Source organism: Apodemus sylvaticus, chromosome 20 (genome assembly GCF_947179515.1).
Source record: "Apodemus sylvaticus chromosome 20, mApoSyl1.1, whole genome shotgun sequence".
NCBI lineage: Eukaryota > Metazoa > Chordata > Mammalia > Rodentia > Muridae > Apodemus > Apodemus sylvaticus.
In genome coordinates, this window is record NC_067491.1 from 42353944 (window position 1) to 42371488 (window position 17545).

Sequence of the window (17545 nt, forward strand, 5' to 3'; positions counted from 1 at the left end):
CTCTTGGGAAGTCCAGGAGGCAGCCAGCCTTCTCTGGAACTTGTAGAGAGTTCCCTAGAGAGCATTTAGGTTCTCCTTAGGGTTCCATCTCTGATCTTTGACATAAGCCTCCCTGACTCTGTTTCTCGGGGTCCTGTTCGCTAAGAGAGCAGAAGCCCGGTGATAGCTCTCTCTGTTGTCATTTTTTTTTTTATCTTTTGAGCACTTTTTTTCTCCTCTTCCAGTAGCTGCTTAGCCAAGAGAATCAGTAGTAGGACTAGACTGGCAAAGTGAGGCCGGCAAGTGTGTACTCGGGGTGCCATCTCCCCACAGTCTCCCCCTTATCTCTCTTTTCCTTTGATCCATTCTCAGTACTTACTACTGGCACACGAATTCATTCCATAGATTACTGTATCTTGTAAGCCTCCTTATGGATGGATTAAAGCAGCTAGCTGGCTTCTCCTTGCAGCTCAGTGGATGACCACACTCAAGCCATCCCCCAGCCCCCATACACACACATATTTAGCCCCACAGTCTGCTTCTTATTTGAGTTCTGCATGAGCTCAGAGTACAGATTGTATAAAAATCAAATCTACTCTCGGCTTTTCTGACTTCCCAATCTTGAAGCTCTGTCACCAGTCACTGACAATCCTGTTGCTTCTTTGGAGACGCATTTGAGGCTGAACAGCTTGCATCCTGCTATATTATATTAAATACAGCCTTGAAAAACAAAACCACAAGCTCCTTTCTGTCAAAACAATGTCAGTTTCACAACAGTATTTTTTTTCCAGAGTTGGTGTTTACTGGGAAAGGGAACATTTCAATATTATGAAGCAGGAAAGCATCTGCAACTAGCTTTCTCAACAGTTTCTCCTCACAGCATAGATTACATCACAGGAATTTTGCTGCTTACTCTTTTTGATCCTTTGTGATAGCCTCTGATAGGATATATGTATATTTATGTGTGTGTGTGTGTGTGTGTGTGTGTGTGTGTATACATATGTATCTAAGAAACAGAGGTCAATGAGATTGTCACCTACTGACCTAGACAACCATACTGTCTAGCTAGGCTTCTGGGAACTTTTCAAGATCTGGACTGGATATCCTAGTCTGCTACAGTTTCTTTTCTTGTGACTAGCATGTGTTTTAACTACTTGTCTTGCTGTTTCTATTCTTTGTTAATCAACAGTCCCATGATATCACTCTTAGGATGCTATGTTGTAGTTTAGGTTGTTAACCTTGAGTCCAGGGTGCTTTCGGTTCAAATAATGTGACCGTGGCAAGTTACTCACAGCTTTGAGCTATCACCCTGTCTTCTGTCAAATGTTGCCCACTCCATGTTGTGAACCACAGGGAAAATTCATGTGGACTTCATGAGATGGTACTTGGTATGTAGGGAAACATTTAATAAGTCTTAGCTCTTATTATTCTTTTCTCCTTTGAATCTAGTACTCAAGCATGTAAAAATATTTTTTGATGTTAGTATTTGATGTTATATAGAACAATGTTTCATAACCAAGCAGTGGTAGCTCATGCCTTTAATCCCAGCACTTGGGAGACAAAGGCAGGCTGATCTCTGAGTGTGAGGCTAGCCTGGTGTACAGAGTGAGTTCAAGGGCAGCACAAGTAGAGAAACCCTGTCTCGAAAGACCAAAAGGAAAAAAAAAAGTTTCTTCTATTCAATAATCCCTCCATGCAGTCATTAAATATGAGAGCTCCTAAGGAGAATGGTATGTAGCTCTTGTCTATAAAGAGCCTTGTGATAAAGACAGAATATTACATAATGAGTAACCAGTGCATTTCATAGAAAGAAAAGTATTGTCTATTAATATATACACAGCTATTAATAGTGAACAATATACTACTTCCAGATGTTTCTCTGCTAACATCATCTTAAGAGCATGGGAGTTGTTTCATAAGCACCATGAAAAGCTGAGGACTGGAGAGACTTAGAGACGATTGTTGATTTTAAAAATAATATAGCAGGTGGGAGACTTATCAAAGATCAAGTTACTGTTGTAGTTCACTGGCACATTGGCACTTTAAAACATTCACGGCTACTAGGAATTGTGAAGAGACGTCCATTGACTTAGTGGCTTGCTCCCATCGCTGAAGACTTCATTGTTTTGCCTCTGCCCTACTGCTTTGCTTTAGGACACAGCATGGCCAAGCAGGTATATTCCGGCAGCAAGAAGAAGGACATTGGTAAGTGGCTGCCTGTTCTTCACATCTTTGACATGGCTTTGAAGGTCTGTAAGGCAACTGCAACAGAGGAATATGAAGTGGAGGCTGAAATTCTGTTTCAGAAAGGTGAGTTGTACCTGGCAGCAGAACTAGGATAAAGCCTATAGACGTGTGCGGTTATTAATAATCAACTGTGAAAACCATAGACATTACAAAAAGCTCTGCATGTACAGCTCTGCATGATATATAGATCTACATGTAGACAAAAACCATCTGTACATATAAAAGAAAATATTAAAAAATTTTAAAAAATCTTTAAAAATGTGTACTTGTTAAATAATAATAAAACATTGTAATTGTCAATTACAACAATAAAGAATGATTTATTGTAAAGTGATAATAATACCTTTAGTGTTTTCCATTATTTTGCTACTACCTAGTTAAACAGTTGGGTTACTTTCTTTTTTTTATTTAATTTTTCTTTTATTGAAAAGGGAAGTAAAAACACTTTATGATAAAATTAAAGATTTACATGGAAAATATTTCAGATAAACATGTTAAAATTGACAATTTTCATGGAAAATTAAAGAGTAAACTGATAGACATGTAAAACATTGCTAAATTAAATGAAATATGGAACAGAAACATTTTATGATAGAATTGAAGATTTACGTAAAAATGTTTCTGATAAGATTGTAGAAAAATGTGGAAAAATATATTAGAATTGAAGATTATTATGGAAAATTTTATATAGATACAATAATGGAAGGCATAAAAGTATTCCTAAGCTGATTAAAAGTGGAATTATAAACATTTTCTGATAAACTTGACGATTTACATGGAAAATATTTCTGATAAAATTTGAAGAAATATATATAAAAAAGTTAAAATTAAAGATTATAATGGAAATTAAACATAAAATGATAGGCATAAAGATAATTCTAAGTTGGTTGAAGGTGGAATTATAAACATTTTCAGATAAAATTGAAGATTTACATGGAAAATATTTCTGGTAAAATTCAAGAAATATATAGAGACAGGCATGTTAAAACTGACTATTTCATGGAAAATTTTACATATAAAATGATAGATATAAAAACTCTTTCTATATTAATTGAAGGTGGAATTAGAACCATTTGTGATAAAAATCAAAGATTTACATTGAAAACATTTCTGATAAAATAGAGGAAGTATATAGAAAGACATATTAAAATTGAAGATTATCATGAAAAATAATGCAGATAAAATGGTAGACATAAAAAACATTACTAAATTAATTAAAAGGGGAATTACAAACATTTTCTGATAAAATTGAAGATTTACATGAGAAATATTTTGTTAGTCTGTTTTTTTATTGGGGAGTTGAGTCCATTGTTGTTAAGAGATATTAAGGAATAGTGATTGTTGCTTCCTGTTATTTTTGATGTTATTTTTATGTTTGTGTGGGTATCTTCTTTCGGGTTTGTTGGAAGAAGATTACTTTCTTGCTTTTTCTAGGGTGTAGTTTTCCTCCTTGTGTTGGCATTTTCCATCAATTTTCCTTTGTAGGGCTGGATTTGTGGACAGATATTGTGTAAATTTGGTTTTATCATGGACTATCTTGGTTTCTCCATCTATGATGATTGAGAGTTTTGCTGGGTATAGTAGCCTGGGCTAGCATTTGTGTTCTCTTAGGGTTTGTATGAGGTCTGCCCAGGATCTTCTAGCTTTCATCATTTCTGGTGAGAAGTCTGGTGATTCTGTTAGGTGTGCCTTTATAAGTTACTTGCCTATTTTCCCTTACTGCTTTTAATATTCTTTCTTTGTTTAGTCAATTTGGTGTTTTGATTATTATGTACCGGGAGGACTTTCTGTTCTGGTCCCGTCTATTTGGAGTTCTGAAGGCTTCTTGTATGTTCATTGGCATCTCTTTCTCTAGGTTAGGGAAGTTTTCTTCTATAATTTTGTTGAAGATATTTACTGGGTCTTTTAGTTGTAAATCCTCACTCTCGTCTATACCTATAATCCTTAGGTTTGGTCTTCTCATTGTGTCCTGGAGTTCCTGGATGTTTTGAGTTACCAGCTTTATGCATTTTGCATTTTCTTTGACTGTTGAGTCAATGTTGTCTATGGTATCTTCAGCACCTGAGGTTCTTTCTTCTATCTCTTGTATTCTGTTGTTGATGCTTGCATCTATGACTCCTGAATTCTTTCCAAGGTTTTCTCTCTCCAGAGATGTCTCCCTTTGTGATTTCTTTATTGTTTCTACTTCCATTTTTAGATCCTGGATGGTTTTGTTCAGTTCCTTCACTTGATTGTGTTTTCCTGTAATTCTTTAAGGGATTTTTGTGTTTCTTCTTTAAGAGCTTCTGCCTGTTGACTCATGATCTCCTGTATTTCTTTAAGGGATTTTTGTGTTTCCTCTTTAAGAGCGTTTACCTGTAGACCAATGTTCTCCAGTATTTCTTTAAGGGAGTTTATTTAAGTCTTTCTTGAAGCCCTCTATCAGCATCATGAGATACGAATTTAAGTCCAACTATTGCTTTTCCAATAAAAGCGATATATTGTGTGTTGGGGGTATCCAGGACTTGCTTTGGTGGGAGAACTGGGTCCTGATGTTGCCATGTGGCCTTGGTTTCTGTTGATAGGGTTCTTGTGCTTGCCTTTCACCATCTGGCTATCTCTGGTGCTACTTGGTATCGTTGTCTCTGGCTGGAGTTTGTTCCTCCTGTGGGCCTGTAAGCCTGTGTCCTTACTCTTCTGAGCTCAGAAGTGAAAGCACTGCTGGGAGATCTCTCTCTCCTGATGGGCTATGCACAGAAGGCTGTGGAGTCTCCTGGCTCCCTGGTGCAAATGGCAGCGGGAAGACTTCCGTCCCAGCTGCTCCACTCTTGGGTTACTTTCTATGAGATAACAATTTAATAATTGTAGAATAGATGCCTTTAGAGCTTACAGACAGTGCATTCATATGATTTTTTACCATGGCTATTGTAGCTACAAGAAAACCGTGGGGGTAACGATTGCTGTTACTTACTGAGCTAGGCATGTGATGTGAGCGTTAACATCTTATAAGATGCCAGCAGCTGTTAAGTGAGAATGCCGGAATGGGAACCCTTCCCCTTGGCCCCTTTTCTTCCTGTTGCACGAAAACTTTGGTTTTTACTCATGGTGACTGTAGATTTCACTTCCCTGGCATGTCTGCTACAGGGGAGCTGTCTTAGTTCCTGAACTTGAAGGATGGTGCCCCCCATGATTCTTGGGAGATACCCGAGGAACGGGCACTGACATGGTCTCTAAGTATTTGCAAGCATTTGCTGGCTTTTTAAATAACTTGTTTTTCATTAGGTTGATTTTATTTGTGTATTTATGTCTATATTTATTTATTTATGTTGTTTTGAAACAGGGTTTCTCTGTGTAGCCCTCACTGTCCTGAATCTTGTTCTGTAGGCCAGGGTGACCCTGGACTCAGTGATCTTCCTGCCTCTGCCTCCCGAGTGCTGGAAATAAAGGCATATGCCACCACTGCCCAGCTTTCATTAAGTTTATTCTCTTTTCTTTCTTCTTTTTTCTTTTTGGTTTTTCAAGACAAGGTTTCTCTGTGTAGCCCTGGCTGTCCTGGAACTCACTCTGTAGACCAGGCTGGCCTCAAACTCAGAAATCCACCTGCCTCTACCTCCCAAGTGCTGGGGATAAAGACATGCACTCCCACTGTCTGGCTTCATTAAGTTCATTCTTAAAACTTTAAAACTAGGCTGGAAAGATGGTTCAGCCATTAAAGCCTAGGTTCACTGCAAACCCCCCCCCAATATAAAACTTAACACCTTTGCTCTTAGTTAGCAAAAAATGTATATTTAAGTACAGTGCAATATTTGTATACAGTATGGGGCGATTAAGTCTAGTTATTTAAACTTATCCAAAACATTTCATTTTGTTGCATGAACATTTAAGAATCTAATTCCTCGGCACTTTTAAAGTATATGACACACTCTAATTATAATCATGAAGCTATACAGTAGACCAGAGAACTCATCTACCCTGACTGAAGTGTTACCGGCACCTCCCTGTTTCTCATATGCCAGGAACCTGCACTCTGCTTTCTTCTACAAGGATGGAACTTTCTCCGATTCACGTATTAACATAAGGATCATCATTCCCGTGTTCGCCTTTCTGTGCCTGGCTTCTTTTGCTTAGCATGGTGTCCCAGGTTCATGGGTGCAAATGGTAGTGATTCTTTCTTCTGATGCTGGATAATATTATTCATGTACGCATATACATGTCACATTTTAAAAAGAATTCACTGAGCTTCCCAGAGCGCTCTGGTTTACTCCACCTCTTTGTTGTGAACACTGCTGCAATGAGGATAAGGATACGGCTGAGCTGGTTTTGGTATCGGCGAACTAGACAAGGGTAAGACGTTAGAGGAGAGGAATCAAGAAGTAGGCTGTGAGGCCAGCGATGCTGGGAGTCCAACGGTGCCTTTATTGAAAGCATCCCGGCCCTTCAGGGGGAGGGAAGGATGCTCTAACTCTTTCATCTTGACCTTATCATTCCGCAGGAAGTGGCCGAGACCTGCAGAGGACAACAGTCCAGCTTCCAGTTTGCAGAATGAAATATCTGCTCTTCCATTAACGATGATAAACAAAATATGGGAAATCATCTTTACACCTGTTTTTTTCTTTTTTTTTCCCCTCTACTTTCAGGCAGAATAGAGCGTCAAATACTGATGGACGAGAAATCTCCAATCGCACACGTAGAGAGTTTTTTCGAAGCTATTCAAATAAGCCTGAGGAATGATCAGAACACAGTGTAATGACATTTCATTCCCTTTCGTTTGTTTGTTTCGTTTTTTTTGTTTTTGTTTTTGTTTTTTTTTTTTTTTTTGTATTTTGGTTTTTTCGAGACAGGGTTTCTCTCTGTATATCCCTGGCTGTCCTGGAACTCACTCTGTAGACCAGGCTGGCCTCGAACTCAGAAATCCGCCTGCCTCTGCCTCCCAGAGTGCTAGGATTACAAGTGTGCACCACCACCGCCCTGCTTTATTCTTGTCAAACTGTTCCTATGTGGTCTGAGTTCTGTGTGGTGATGCCCAGATGATTCAAGAAAGGAATGAATGAGCGATCTTGTTAGGGCGGGGCTGTGCTCTTAGATTCAGCCAGACAGCAGGTTCATTGAGTGGCTGCCTCAATGATAAGATGGAATGCCTTCCATTTATCATAGCAGCACTCTAGACTGCTAACTGGTTCTCACCTAGACCCAGGTTGCCTGTCAATATCAAGGCTATAGGGACTTCCTCTGGACTACTGGCTTACAACAAGAAGATCCTTCCTTGGCTGTGAAAGAGTTTAGAAGGATTTATTTATATAGTCTCTGTAGCCATCCATAAGTCTACTTAATTCTGTATAGAAATCACCTCAGTATTGAGGGGAAGCCACTGTTGTTACATCAGCATTGACACAAGAGGCCTCAGCTGATACCTTAACGGTTCATGTATAGATCTGAGTATTATTACTGCCTTCTGAGGAGTTCTCTGTCTCTTTCCATTTTAATTAGTATAGAAGAGTAGGCAGAGGCCTGGTTTTCAAGGATGGCTTCATTCACTGTGACTTCTTTAGGGACTCTTTGCTGGCATCTTCCAGAAAGGTCTCTGCTCAGCTTTGTTTCAGTCATAGCCTAGGATGTTGCTAGCATAAGACCAGGAAGAATGCTGGGCACTCTCCTAGCACTTATCCTTGCGGAGGAAGATCCTACTAACTGGCCTAAAGATGATAGGTTAGGAAAGTACTTGTTGGCCCATACCTGCCATCTACTACCCATCTACTATCCCAGACACTATTGGCAAAACAGGTGAAGAGGTTGTACAGGAGAACAGTGAGGCTGAGGCCAATGTCCTATCATTTCTTTAGGTTGATAAGGGATTCCTACCTCGAAATTGCCCTGGTGTATTTCTATCTGAAGAAGCCAAAGAAGAAGGTTTCAGCCACAGCCCTCAAGGTAACAGTTGTATTTATAGGAATTAGAAGGTGTTTGCCTTTGGTTGTTTCCAGTAACTCTGAAAGAATAAGGCATTTTCCTGTGTGACTTGAAGACATTAACTCAGCACGTCATAGTGCCTCTCTGCACTATGCAGTCTTATGCACACTTGCTGTCAGATGCCTTCTTCGGAGACACTAGGCAGAACTCTGGAAATTGATTTCATTTAGGTGTTTCTGTTTGTTATAATGATGCACCCAGAATGCTGGTTATGTAAATACTCAAAGGCAATGTGTGCTTAGGGATGCTCAGGAGAATACAGGAAATGGACAGATGGTATTTTGAAACCAATATGACCTGCAGGGTTAATTATCCCTCACAGATGTATCAAGTACCTATGTCGATCAAGACTCTCTTCCAGAAGGTAAAAAAATCAGTGTTAAGGCAAGTGTAGTCCCTCTTCTCAGAGCTGGTGGAGGGAGACGTTACAGCAGCAGACACGAAAAGTCAGAAGGGAACACGGGAGGAAGAGGGGAAGAGAAGGGACCCTGCAGGGAAATTTCTGATGAAAAAACTATTTCAGTGGCTGGAATGTTAAATGAAGGTGGTTGTATGGCAGAATTTATATTTAAATTTTTGTTTGTTTTGAAGGAGGGCCTCTCTGTGTAGCCCTGGATGTCTTGACACTCTTTGTAGACCAGGCTGGCCTCAAACTCACAGACTTCTGCTTGCCTCAATCTCCCAAATGCAAAGGCATGAGCTACTGCAACTGGCTCAAGTCTCTAATGTCGGAGGTGTTATAAACATGATTTAAAACATCTGGGCAAATATATTTAGTCAATTGAATTACTTAGATGATAGCTGCCTTAGGTGGGTAGTGCCATTTAAAAAAAATCAAAATGATTATAACCTAGGAAAGGTTGCTCTGGTGGTATGAGAAAAATGTTTATTGCCAGTTAGAGAAAAACAAGTGTTTGGTTTTCACAGAGAGCAGCACTGAAAAGTAGTCGAACGCATGAATAAAATTGCTTTCTGGGCCTGTTAAAGAGATATGCTTGCAATTATGAGTGTCAAGTGGGATTTGAAGGGGAAAAGCAGTATAATCCCATAAAATCTGTATATCTTGACATAACATAAATATTTTAGCAAGTTATAAAATTACTAGAGGCATGGAAAATAGCCCAAAACAAATAAAAACACTCACTCAGGCATATTGGGGCTGTTGAAATACAACATTTGAAATCTATTTCAATAGAAACAACACACAGAAAACTTAAAAGGCGGCAGGGCTGGAGCCACAGAGATGGGTCAGTTGGTAACAGACACTTGTCGCTGAGCCTTATTCCCAGGGTGCACATGGCAGAAAGAAAGAACCAATTAGAGTAAGTTGTCTTGTGATTGCCGCATGTGCACTGTGGCATCTAAGTGCCCCCCCACCCAAACAAGAAAATAAAATATAAAACATAATAAGCAGTAGTATTTATAACTTTAGCCATTGTCAAGCAGCGCAGTCTTAGGCTTGCATCTTAGCCTGGCGTATCAGAGTGACTTCAGAAGCCTCGCTTTCCCACCTTCTGACATGGAGGTGGCTATCTATGCCTTTTAGTGTGGCCAGGAACATACCATACTGAGAAAGATGTATTAAGTACTGTTAACATTACCTAACTTCAATATGACGTCGGTATTCTCTGTTAAGTATTGTATATGGAGTAGATTACCCAGTAATTATTGGTTAAATCTAAGTAACATTTTTTTTTTTGAGCATCTACCTATTTATTTACTAACTAAACATTTTTGAAGGGTTTGATGAAGTACCACCTGGGTCCTTCACTTTCCCCAGGGAGCCAGAGGCTAGCAAGGGAAAGACACAACTGAATAATATCCTGATAAGGATCGTGAACACAATATGCCAAGGTGGAGACGGAACAAACTGACTCTCTTTCCTGGGAGTACGGTAGAAGGCTTCACAGATGAGCAGGGTTGGAAGAGGAATGGAATTTCCCAAGCAGTTAATCAGGGAAAGGAGTTCAAAGAGAAAGATCAGTTGGGGCAGCTTTCTTTTTTCCTTTGGCATGGATACATATTCTAGACATCTTACTGGATGTGCCATTTACATGTATTTCCTCCCAGTGGTGGCTTGCGGTGTTTAGAGACAAGGGAGTTTTTCATTTTTATGAAGTTTGGGGATGAGCCTTTTTCTTTTTTATGGATTGTGTTTTCAGTGGCGTATTGAAGATCCTTAGAATCCATTGATCTCTGAGTCTACCTTTATGCGTGTTTCATTCTCTGTTACTATAGCTTTGGGTAAGATTTCGGATCTCAGAGCACATGCCCTCTAGCTCCACCATTCATCTTCAGAATGATTTCCATGCTTGGAGACCTTCACATCTTCACACACGTTCTCCAGTCTACTACTCAATTTGTGCAAAAGAAAAAAATGAATTGGATGTTTTTTGAGGAATTCTGTTGACCCTATAGTGTAATCTCTTGGCAGCTTATCATAACTATATTAAGACTTTAGGGACAGAAATTATCTCTATAGAAATGTAATTGATTCATATGTATTATTACGTTTTATATCCCATGCCCTCACTGCGCATGTTCATTGATTTTAATAGAGCATGTGTATGTGTGTGTACACATACGCACAAATATGTGAATCTAGGATTTTCTGTATATAGGATCACATCTTTTATAAGTAAATATGCTTTTATGGATTCATCTCCAATCATTCCAGATTTTCTCTTATTCTTTCCTGGTCCCATGGGCTGTGAAATGTTGACACCTCCCCATCTGTAAAAGAAAGCCCATTGTGTTCTTTCCCCAGTGAGAACTTTTAAAATTCTTTTTGTATTACTTAATTCTTCTTTGTTTTTCAAGAGAAGGTTTCATTGACTGTATAGCCCTGACTGTCCTGGAACTTGCTCTGTAGACCAGAAAAGATCCACCTTCCTCTGCCTCTACTGGGATTAAAGGCATGTACTGCCATACCTAGTCTAATTACTTGAAAATTTAAAACCTGAGTTAAAATTTATTTACTTCAGTTATCATTAAAAGCATAAGTTACTGTTCATTTTTGTAGCATTAAGCTTCTTGTCTTTAAAAATTGAGTGTATATGAGTATAAATGTGAATGTGTATGGATTCATATATGTAGATAAAGGTAGAGGTATGTACTCAAGGTAAAAACTGTCTATTTGTGTTTTATGTTTTATTATTTTATGGAGTTATGAAAATCCCTTTAGCCTTTTTCATTACAAGAATCTAATATCAAAATCCACTGAGTCACTGAGGAGTCTGAGGCCAGAGAATCTTGAGTTTGTGGTCATCAGAGCTTCTGTCAAGCCAACAGAAAAATAGAACAAATTTGGGTATTCCCATTCCTGGTCTCTTTGTGCCCAATACATTTAGTTTAAACAACCTCTATTAATTTGATGAAATTTGACATCACTTAAAAAGATATTTTTATTAACTTACTACCTAAGTCATATAAATTCATTACAGAAAATTAGGGAAGATATAATCACTTTTAAGATGGTGTAATTTCAGCTTGTATGTACAGAAATATGTGTGCACTTTTAAAATGTAGGATGATATGTGCATACGGTTTTGTAGCATAGATTTCTTTCTGATATATTTGAAATATCTTTTCATGGCAAGAATACTTCTTGATGGCTGTGTGTTATTCCACCAGCATGTTGTCTGGGGATACGAGGTTTGTCAAGAAACACTGCAATAGTCTTTATCCTAAATGCTTTCTACTTATTATTTTAGCCTCTTCCCAGAAGGCATAGTTCTTTTAAAGATCCAGTAGCAACTCGATTTGAGATGTACAGCTCACTGGCCTGGATTGCAATACGAGCTGCTGCACAGGTTAGAGTGTGTATGTTGACCCTTCTTCTTGTCCTATGTCCTCCATTGTTGACTGTCTTTGTTGTCCTGTGTCCTCCATTGTTGACTGTGTCTGTTGTCTTGTGTCCTCCATTGTTGACTGTCTTTGTTGTCCTGTGTCCTCCATTGTTGACTGTGTCTGTTGTCCTGTGTCCTTCATTGTTGACTGTCTTTGTTGTCCTGTGTCCTCCATTGTTGACTGTGTCTGTTGTCCTGTGCCCTCCATTGTTGACTGTCTCTGTTATCCTGTGTCCTCCATTGTTGACTCTCCCTGTTGTCTGTGTCCTTCACTGTTGACTGTGTCTGTTGTCCTGTGTCCTCCATTGTTGAATCTCCCTGTTGTCCTGTGTCCTCCATTAATGACTGTCTCTGTTGTCCTGTGTCCTTCATTGTTGAAACTCCCTTTTGTCCTCCATTAATGACTGTCTCTGTTGTCCTTTGTCCTCCATTGTTGACTGTCTCTGTTTTCCTGTGTCCTCCATTATTGACCCTCCCAGTGGTCTTGTGTTGTCCACTGTTGATCCTCCCTGTTGTCTGGCCTGTGTTCCCCATCTATGGGCTTTCTTAGAAGTACAGTGAATCTGCTTGAAGGAAAGGAGAAGTTATATTTGGGCGAGATTCTATCTGCTATGTCTGTTTGGAGACTTTAGAAATAGTCTCTCTACCTGTGTAGCCTTTATAATCACAAGTAACCAGACACAAGCCTTTCCATTTTCCCTTAATGAATTTTTGGATGTACACATGTACCTGTTTGACATTTTGGCAAATGCATGTAACAGCTGTGTGATGTAGCCTATTTAAAGTGACTTATACATTAATTAAATTGTCAAAGCTAACCAGTTGGCTTTCTTATGATGTATATTCTACATGTCAGGGATCATATTTTTTTTCATACTGTGATTTCTTTTCTTCCCTTGTGTCTTAGTTAAGAGTTCTATTGCTATGAAGAGACACTTGTGACCACAGCAAGTCTTACAAAGAAAAACATTTAATTGGGGCTGGCTTACAATTCAGAGGTTTAGTCCATTATTGTTAGGATGGAAGCATGGTAGCATGCAGGCAGACATGGTGCTGGAGAAGGAGCTGAGAGTTCTACATCTGGATCATCAGGCAGCGGGAAAAGACTGAGTCATAGGCCTGGCTTGAACTTCTGAGACTTCAAAGTCCATCCCTAGTGACACACATCCTTCAACAAAGCCACACCTACTCTAGCAAGGCTACACCCTCTAATAGCGCCACCCCCACACAATGTATCTTGAATATTATTTTGTGAATTCATGTCTTCATGTTTACTGTCTATGTATTGCGCTGCTGTAACAGAACAGCCCATACTGGGTAGTTCATGTCAAACATGGACATACTGACTCACCGACTCACTGTTGTTGAGACTGGTAGGTATAAGATCCAGGGGCTGGCACCTGGGGAAAGCCTTCTTGCTCTACAAACATAAGGCAGAAGATGGTAGGGCAAGAACAAAAGTAAAATGGGAAGACAGCTTCTCCTGTTAGAAGGAGCCTGTTTGGCGACCCCTCCCTCAGTCTATGCTTCAGGGCTGAGCTCTCTTGACCTAATCATCCCTCTAAATAAGCTCCCCATGCCATCCTGGTGCTACAGTGAGGACTAGACTCCCAGCACATAACTAGGAGGGACACAGTCAATCCATAGCCTTTACCAACACAAAACATGTGAATCCTAATATGTTCATCCTAGGTCAGTGAATCTGTGCTGGGGCTCAACCTCCTGATAGGAAAGAAGAATGCCAGGGCTGACAAAGTCAACAACATCACACTGCCGAACACGCCAGAGTTTGCCACCGTGGATCTTCTCTCGTCCTATACAGATTATTTACTCGGTATGTGAGAATGCCTACAGAACTTACGGGAACTTTCTCTGTGTACCACGGAAGCCAAGCTTGGAAGATTTTACTGTTGTAATTTTTTTTCCTTTTGCTTAGAGGAGATAATAATGGTTTGGGGGTGATTTCCAGAGTCCTACCTAGGGCCAGTTACCACAATAGAGTATACTCAGTTCTCTACCTGAGTGTACATGATACTCAACTGGCCGCTGTACACCAGAGCTCTGGGGGGTGGGGGATGATATGACCTCATACTGTTTATCTTAATCTACCCACAGGCCAGGGCGTGCCTTCAGGGAACGTTTTCTAGTTTGAGGGAGTTTCTTTGATCTTCCCCTCTAAAGCATTCACCGACTTGGTTTTATTAGCATTTTTGCATTTGTGTGTATGTGTGAGGGTGTGTATTTCAGTATGCAGGTCCATTCGTCAGTTTCCTGATGGCAGGGCCTGCACTGTCTTCAATCATCCACAATAGAGCATCCTATCACTTGTATGTGTCAGCCGTTCAGTCCGTTAAGTGAATTGCTGAATACCAGGTGAATAGAGCTTAAGGCTGACTGCTGGTTTTGGTTTGTTTGTTTGTTTGTTTTGTTTTGTTTTGTTTTTTATTGCTTTTACTTACCTATCATTGATTCTCTTGTTAGTGAACTATATAATATGGCTCTCGGATGAGCAGTAGCGTATTTGATATTCATTTATGTGTTTGTTCATCCACTTGTCATAAATATTTATTGAATGCTTCTCATGTACTAAGTAAGCACTGAAAGGGTGCCTCAGAGCAAGGGGCTGCTGATCAGGAAGACCCATTTCTCTGGGCTTTTTGGTTTGTTTTTTGGTTTTGGTGTGAGCTGAACATTGAGCCAAAGATGAAAAAAATCCCCACTCCCCCTTAATCCAGCTGGGTGACTGTGGTGCCCTCTCATAGCCCCAGGGATCAGCTTCCTCTGCTGAAGGCCCACCTCTACCCCCCACTGATGGCCTCATGGCTCACATCAGTCTCTCCAAGTGTCTTTTGGATGACTCAATAGCCAAAGCCATTCCTGGTGTAACAGAGCTTTGGCGGAGGTCAAATAATTAGATAGCCTACTTATACCAAAGGCTTTATATTTAAACCTGTGTCTCCTTCGTGCCTGATAGACTTTGGCTACCTCTGCCTTCTGGGTCACGACCCACGCCTCCATCTTGGTGCTCCCTTCTCCTTGGAGTCTTAACAGATGAGTTCACTAGAGACAATGCCTCTGACCCTGGACAGGACACTCTAGAAACCTGGAACTGGTCACATTTCTTGTGCTTCCAGTATGGCTACCTCTCTTCTATCAAGTTCTCATTAACTCTGCATAACATGTCAACTTTAGACTAGCCCTTCGCTTTTCAGGGATAACAAGGGTTGTCATGGACTGAGCGTCACTCGATGACTTACACCTACCATCTTCCCTCCTCCACTGCTGCAGTACCTCGGGCCTCAGATGGGGCTGACACATGCTCTGGGAGCATCTGCTATGGGCCCCAATTGCAGAGCTCGTGGTTACTCACTGCATGTTCTGCTCACAGCAGATACTGGAGTAAGAGCCAGTGGTCAGACCATACAGGCTTGCTGAAGCCCTATCTCACCAATTGATCCCACTGCTCACAGCACTGTTCAGAGGGAGGGAGGCAGGGACATGTGCTCTGCCTGTACAAGGCGCAAGAGGCCTGTGAATGTTTGTTGGATGGTCATTCACACTATCACTCACCAAGCACAGTCAGTGTCTAGAGCAGCAGTTCTCAACCCATGGGTCAAGGAGAAGAGGGGAGGGGAGGGAAAGGGAGGGGAGAGGAGGGGTGCATATTGGATATCCTGTATATCAAATATTTATATTATCATTTATGACACTAGCAAAATTTCAGTGATGAAATAATAAGGGATTAACTTTATGGCTTGGGGATCATCATGACATAAGAAACTGTATCCAAGGGTCACAGTGTTAGAAGGTTGAGGACCACTGGTTTACCTAAGTACTGCGAGCATCTGTGTGGAAAGATGGGAAAAGCTGTTGCCATGATCAGCTGATGACGTCAGCCATGGGTACACAGTGGAGGATGGTTGTCCCTAAACCAACTGACGTCAGTCCCTCCGGGTGAGCCATTTTCGTTTTAGCTTTGGGCTTCCTGTTCTATGTGGACAGCTTTCTTAGCTCACATTGTACTAGCTGGTTTTGGGTGTCAACTTGACACAAGCTGGAGTTACCACAGAGAAAGGAGCCTCCCTTGAGGAAATGCTTCCATGAGATCCAGCTGTGGGGCATTTTCTCAATTAGTGATCAAGGCAGGAGGGCCCATTGTGAGTGGTGCCATCCCTGGGCTGGTAGTCTTGGGTTCTATAAGCGAGCAGGCTGAGTAAGCCAGGGGAAGCAAGCCAGTAGGAAACATCCCTCCATGGCCTCTGCATCAGCTCTTGCTTCCTGACCTGCTTGAGTTCCAGTCCTGACTTCCTTTGGTGATGAACAGCAGTGTGGAAATGTAAACTGAATAAACCCTTTCTCCCAGCAACTTGCTTCTTGGTCCTGATGTTTTGTGCAGGAATAGAAACCCTGACTAAGACACAAAACTATTAACACTTCTGTACAATTTTAACTATGAAATTGCCCGGTTGTAAAGTCGAATCTGTTTTCCATTTTACCTTGCATAAAGAATATTAATCTTGCCCTCCAGTCTTTTTCTGGCAGGCTGATAATTAATGCATGCTGATGTCTCTGCTCGCTTCGGTATTTGGGTTAGAAGGAAGTTCTGAATTCCCACCTGATTTCCACAAATACACAGATGGCCATGAAGTTCATATTAAAATGACTTGCTAAAGGGGAAAAAAATTGCTCAACAACAACAAATAAAACTTGTTTGATTTCCTTCTCATTAGCATAAATTAGCATCCAGAAAAAAACTCACGAATCTAGCTTTAAACAATATTAGTATTCATCCACACATGAGTTGATGAGCAACATTCGTTTTGTGTACACAGCGCAGTACCAGATATTTCTTTGCTCCTCTCCACTTCCTTCCCACTCCTTTGCTGTGCTGTTGATGGAATCGAGTCTTAAGCTTGCCAAGTATGTGTTCTAACCCTGAGCTATACCCCAAGTCCTGTACTAGATGCCTGTCCATCAGAGAGGACGCATGGAACAAACACAGTCAGGAGGCGAGTCTTCTCTTCCGTGAGCTTCTGTTCAGTGAGAAAAGGCACACACATTGGAAAAATACAAACCCATATTTTGCAAAGCCATTACTGGAATCAGGATTAATGTACCGGAAGCTAAATGGATCTCTTCTTGTGGAAAGGAGGGGACAATCAGGATGGTGTATGAGTCACTGGGAGCATTATTTTCTCCTTAGAATAGTGACTTATAGGACAGGTGCAAATGAGCACCAGACAGAAGGAGACTCCAATGTTCTTGACAAAGCAATTCAAGACCTGAACTGTATTGATAGAAACAGTCACCAGTGGAAGATGGACTCCAGAGTTCCTTGCCAGAACCAGATAGAAATCACAGAGGCATTCATAGGACACTAAAAAAGAAAAAAAAATCCAGCAGAATGCTTGGTTCCATTTGCCAAATATTCTGCACGCTGTCTTACAGACCCCAAAGTGATGGCCATTACAAGGTGGGACTATGTTTAGATTCAGTGTGAAAATATGTATTAGCTGCAAACATTG

General features: G+C 40.5%; 1 protein-coding gene across 3 annotated transcripts in view; it reads left to right on the top strand.

Annotated features, from left to right (window-relative positions):
- Cfap54 (cilia and flagella associated protein 54) overlaps nucleotides 1-17545 on the top strand; it is a 301539-nt gene that overhangs the window by 200787 nt on the left and 83207 nt on the right. For 2 of the 3 annotated variants that reach the window (XM_052165291.1, XM_052165294.1), the window contains 5 exons: nucleotides 2134-2289; nucleotides 6843-6948; nucleotides 8046-8139; nucleotides 11886-11984; nucleotides 13713-13854. In XM_052165291.1, the coding sequence (XP_052021251.1) occupies nucleotides 2134-2289; nucleotides 6843-6948; nucleotides 8046-8139; nucleotides 11886-11984; nucleotides 13713-13854 (597 nt within the window). The remainder of the gene's footprint in view (nucleotides 1-2133; nucleotides 2290-6842; nucleotides 6949-8045; nucleotides 8140-11885; nucleotides 11985-13712; nucleotides 13855-17545) is intronic. The other variant, XM_052165292.1, reaches the window with a different exon arrangement.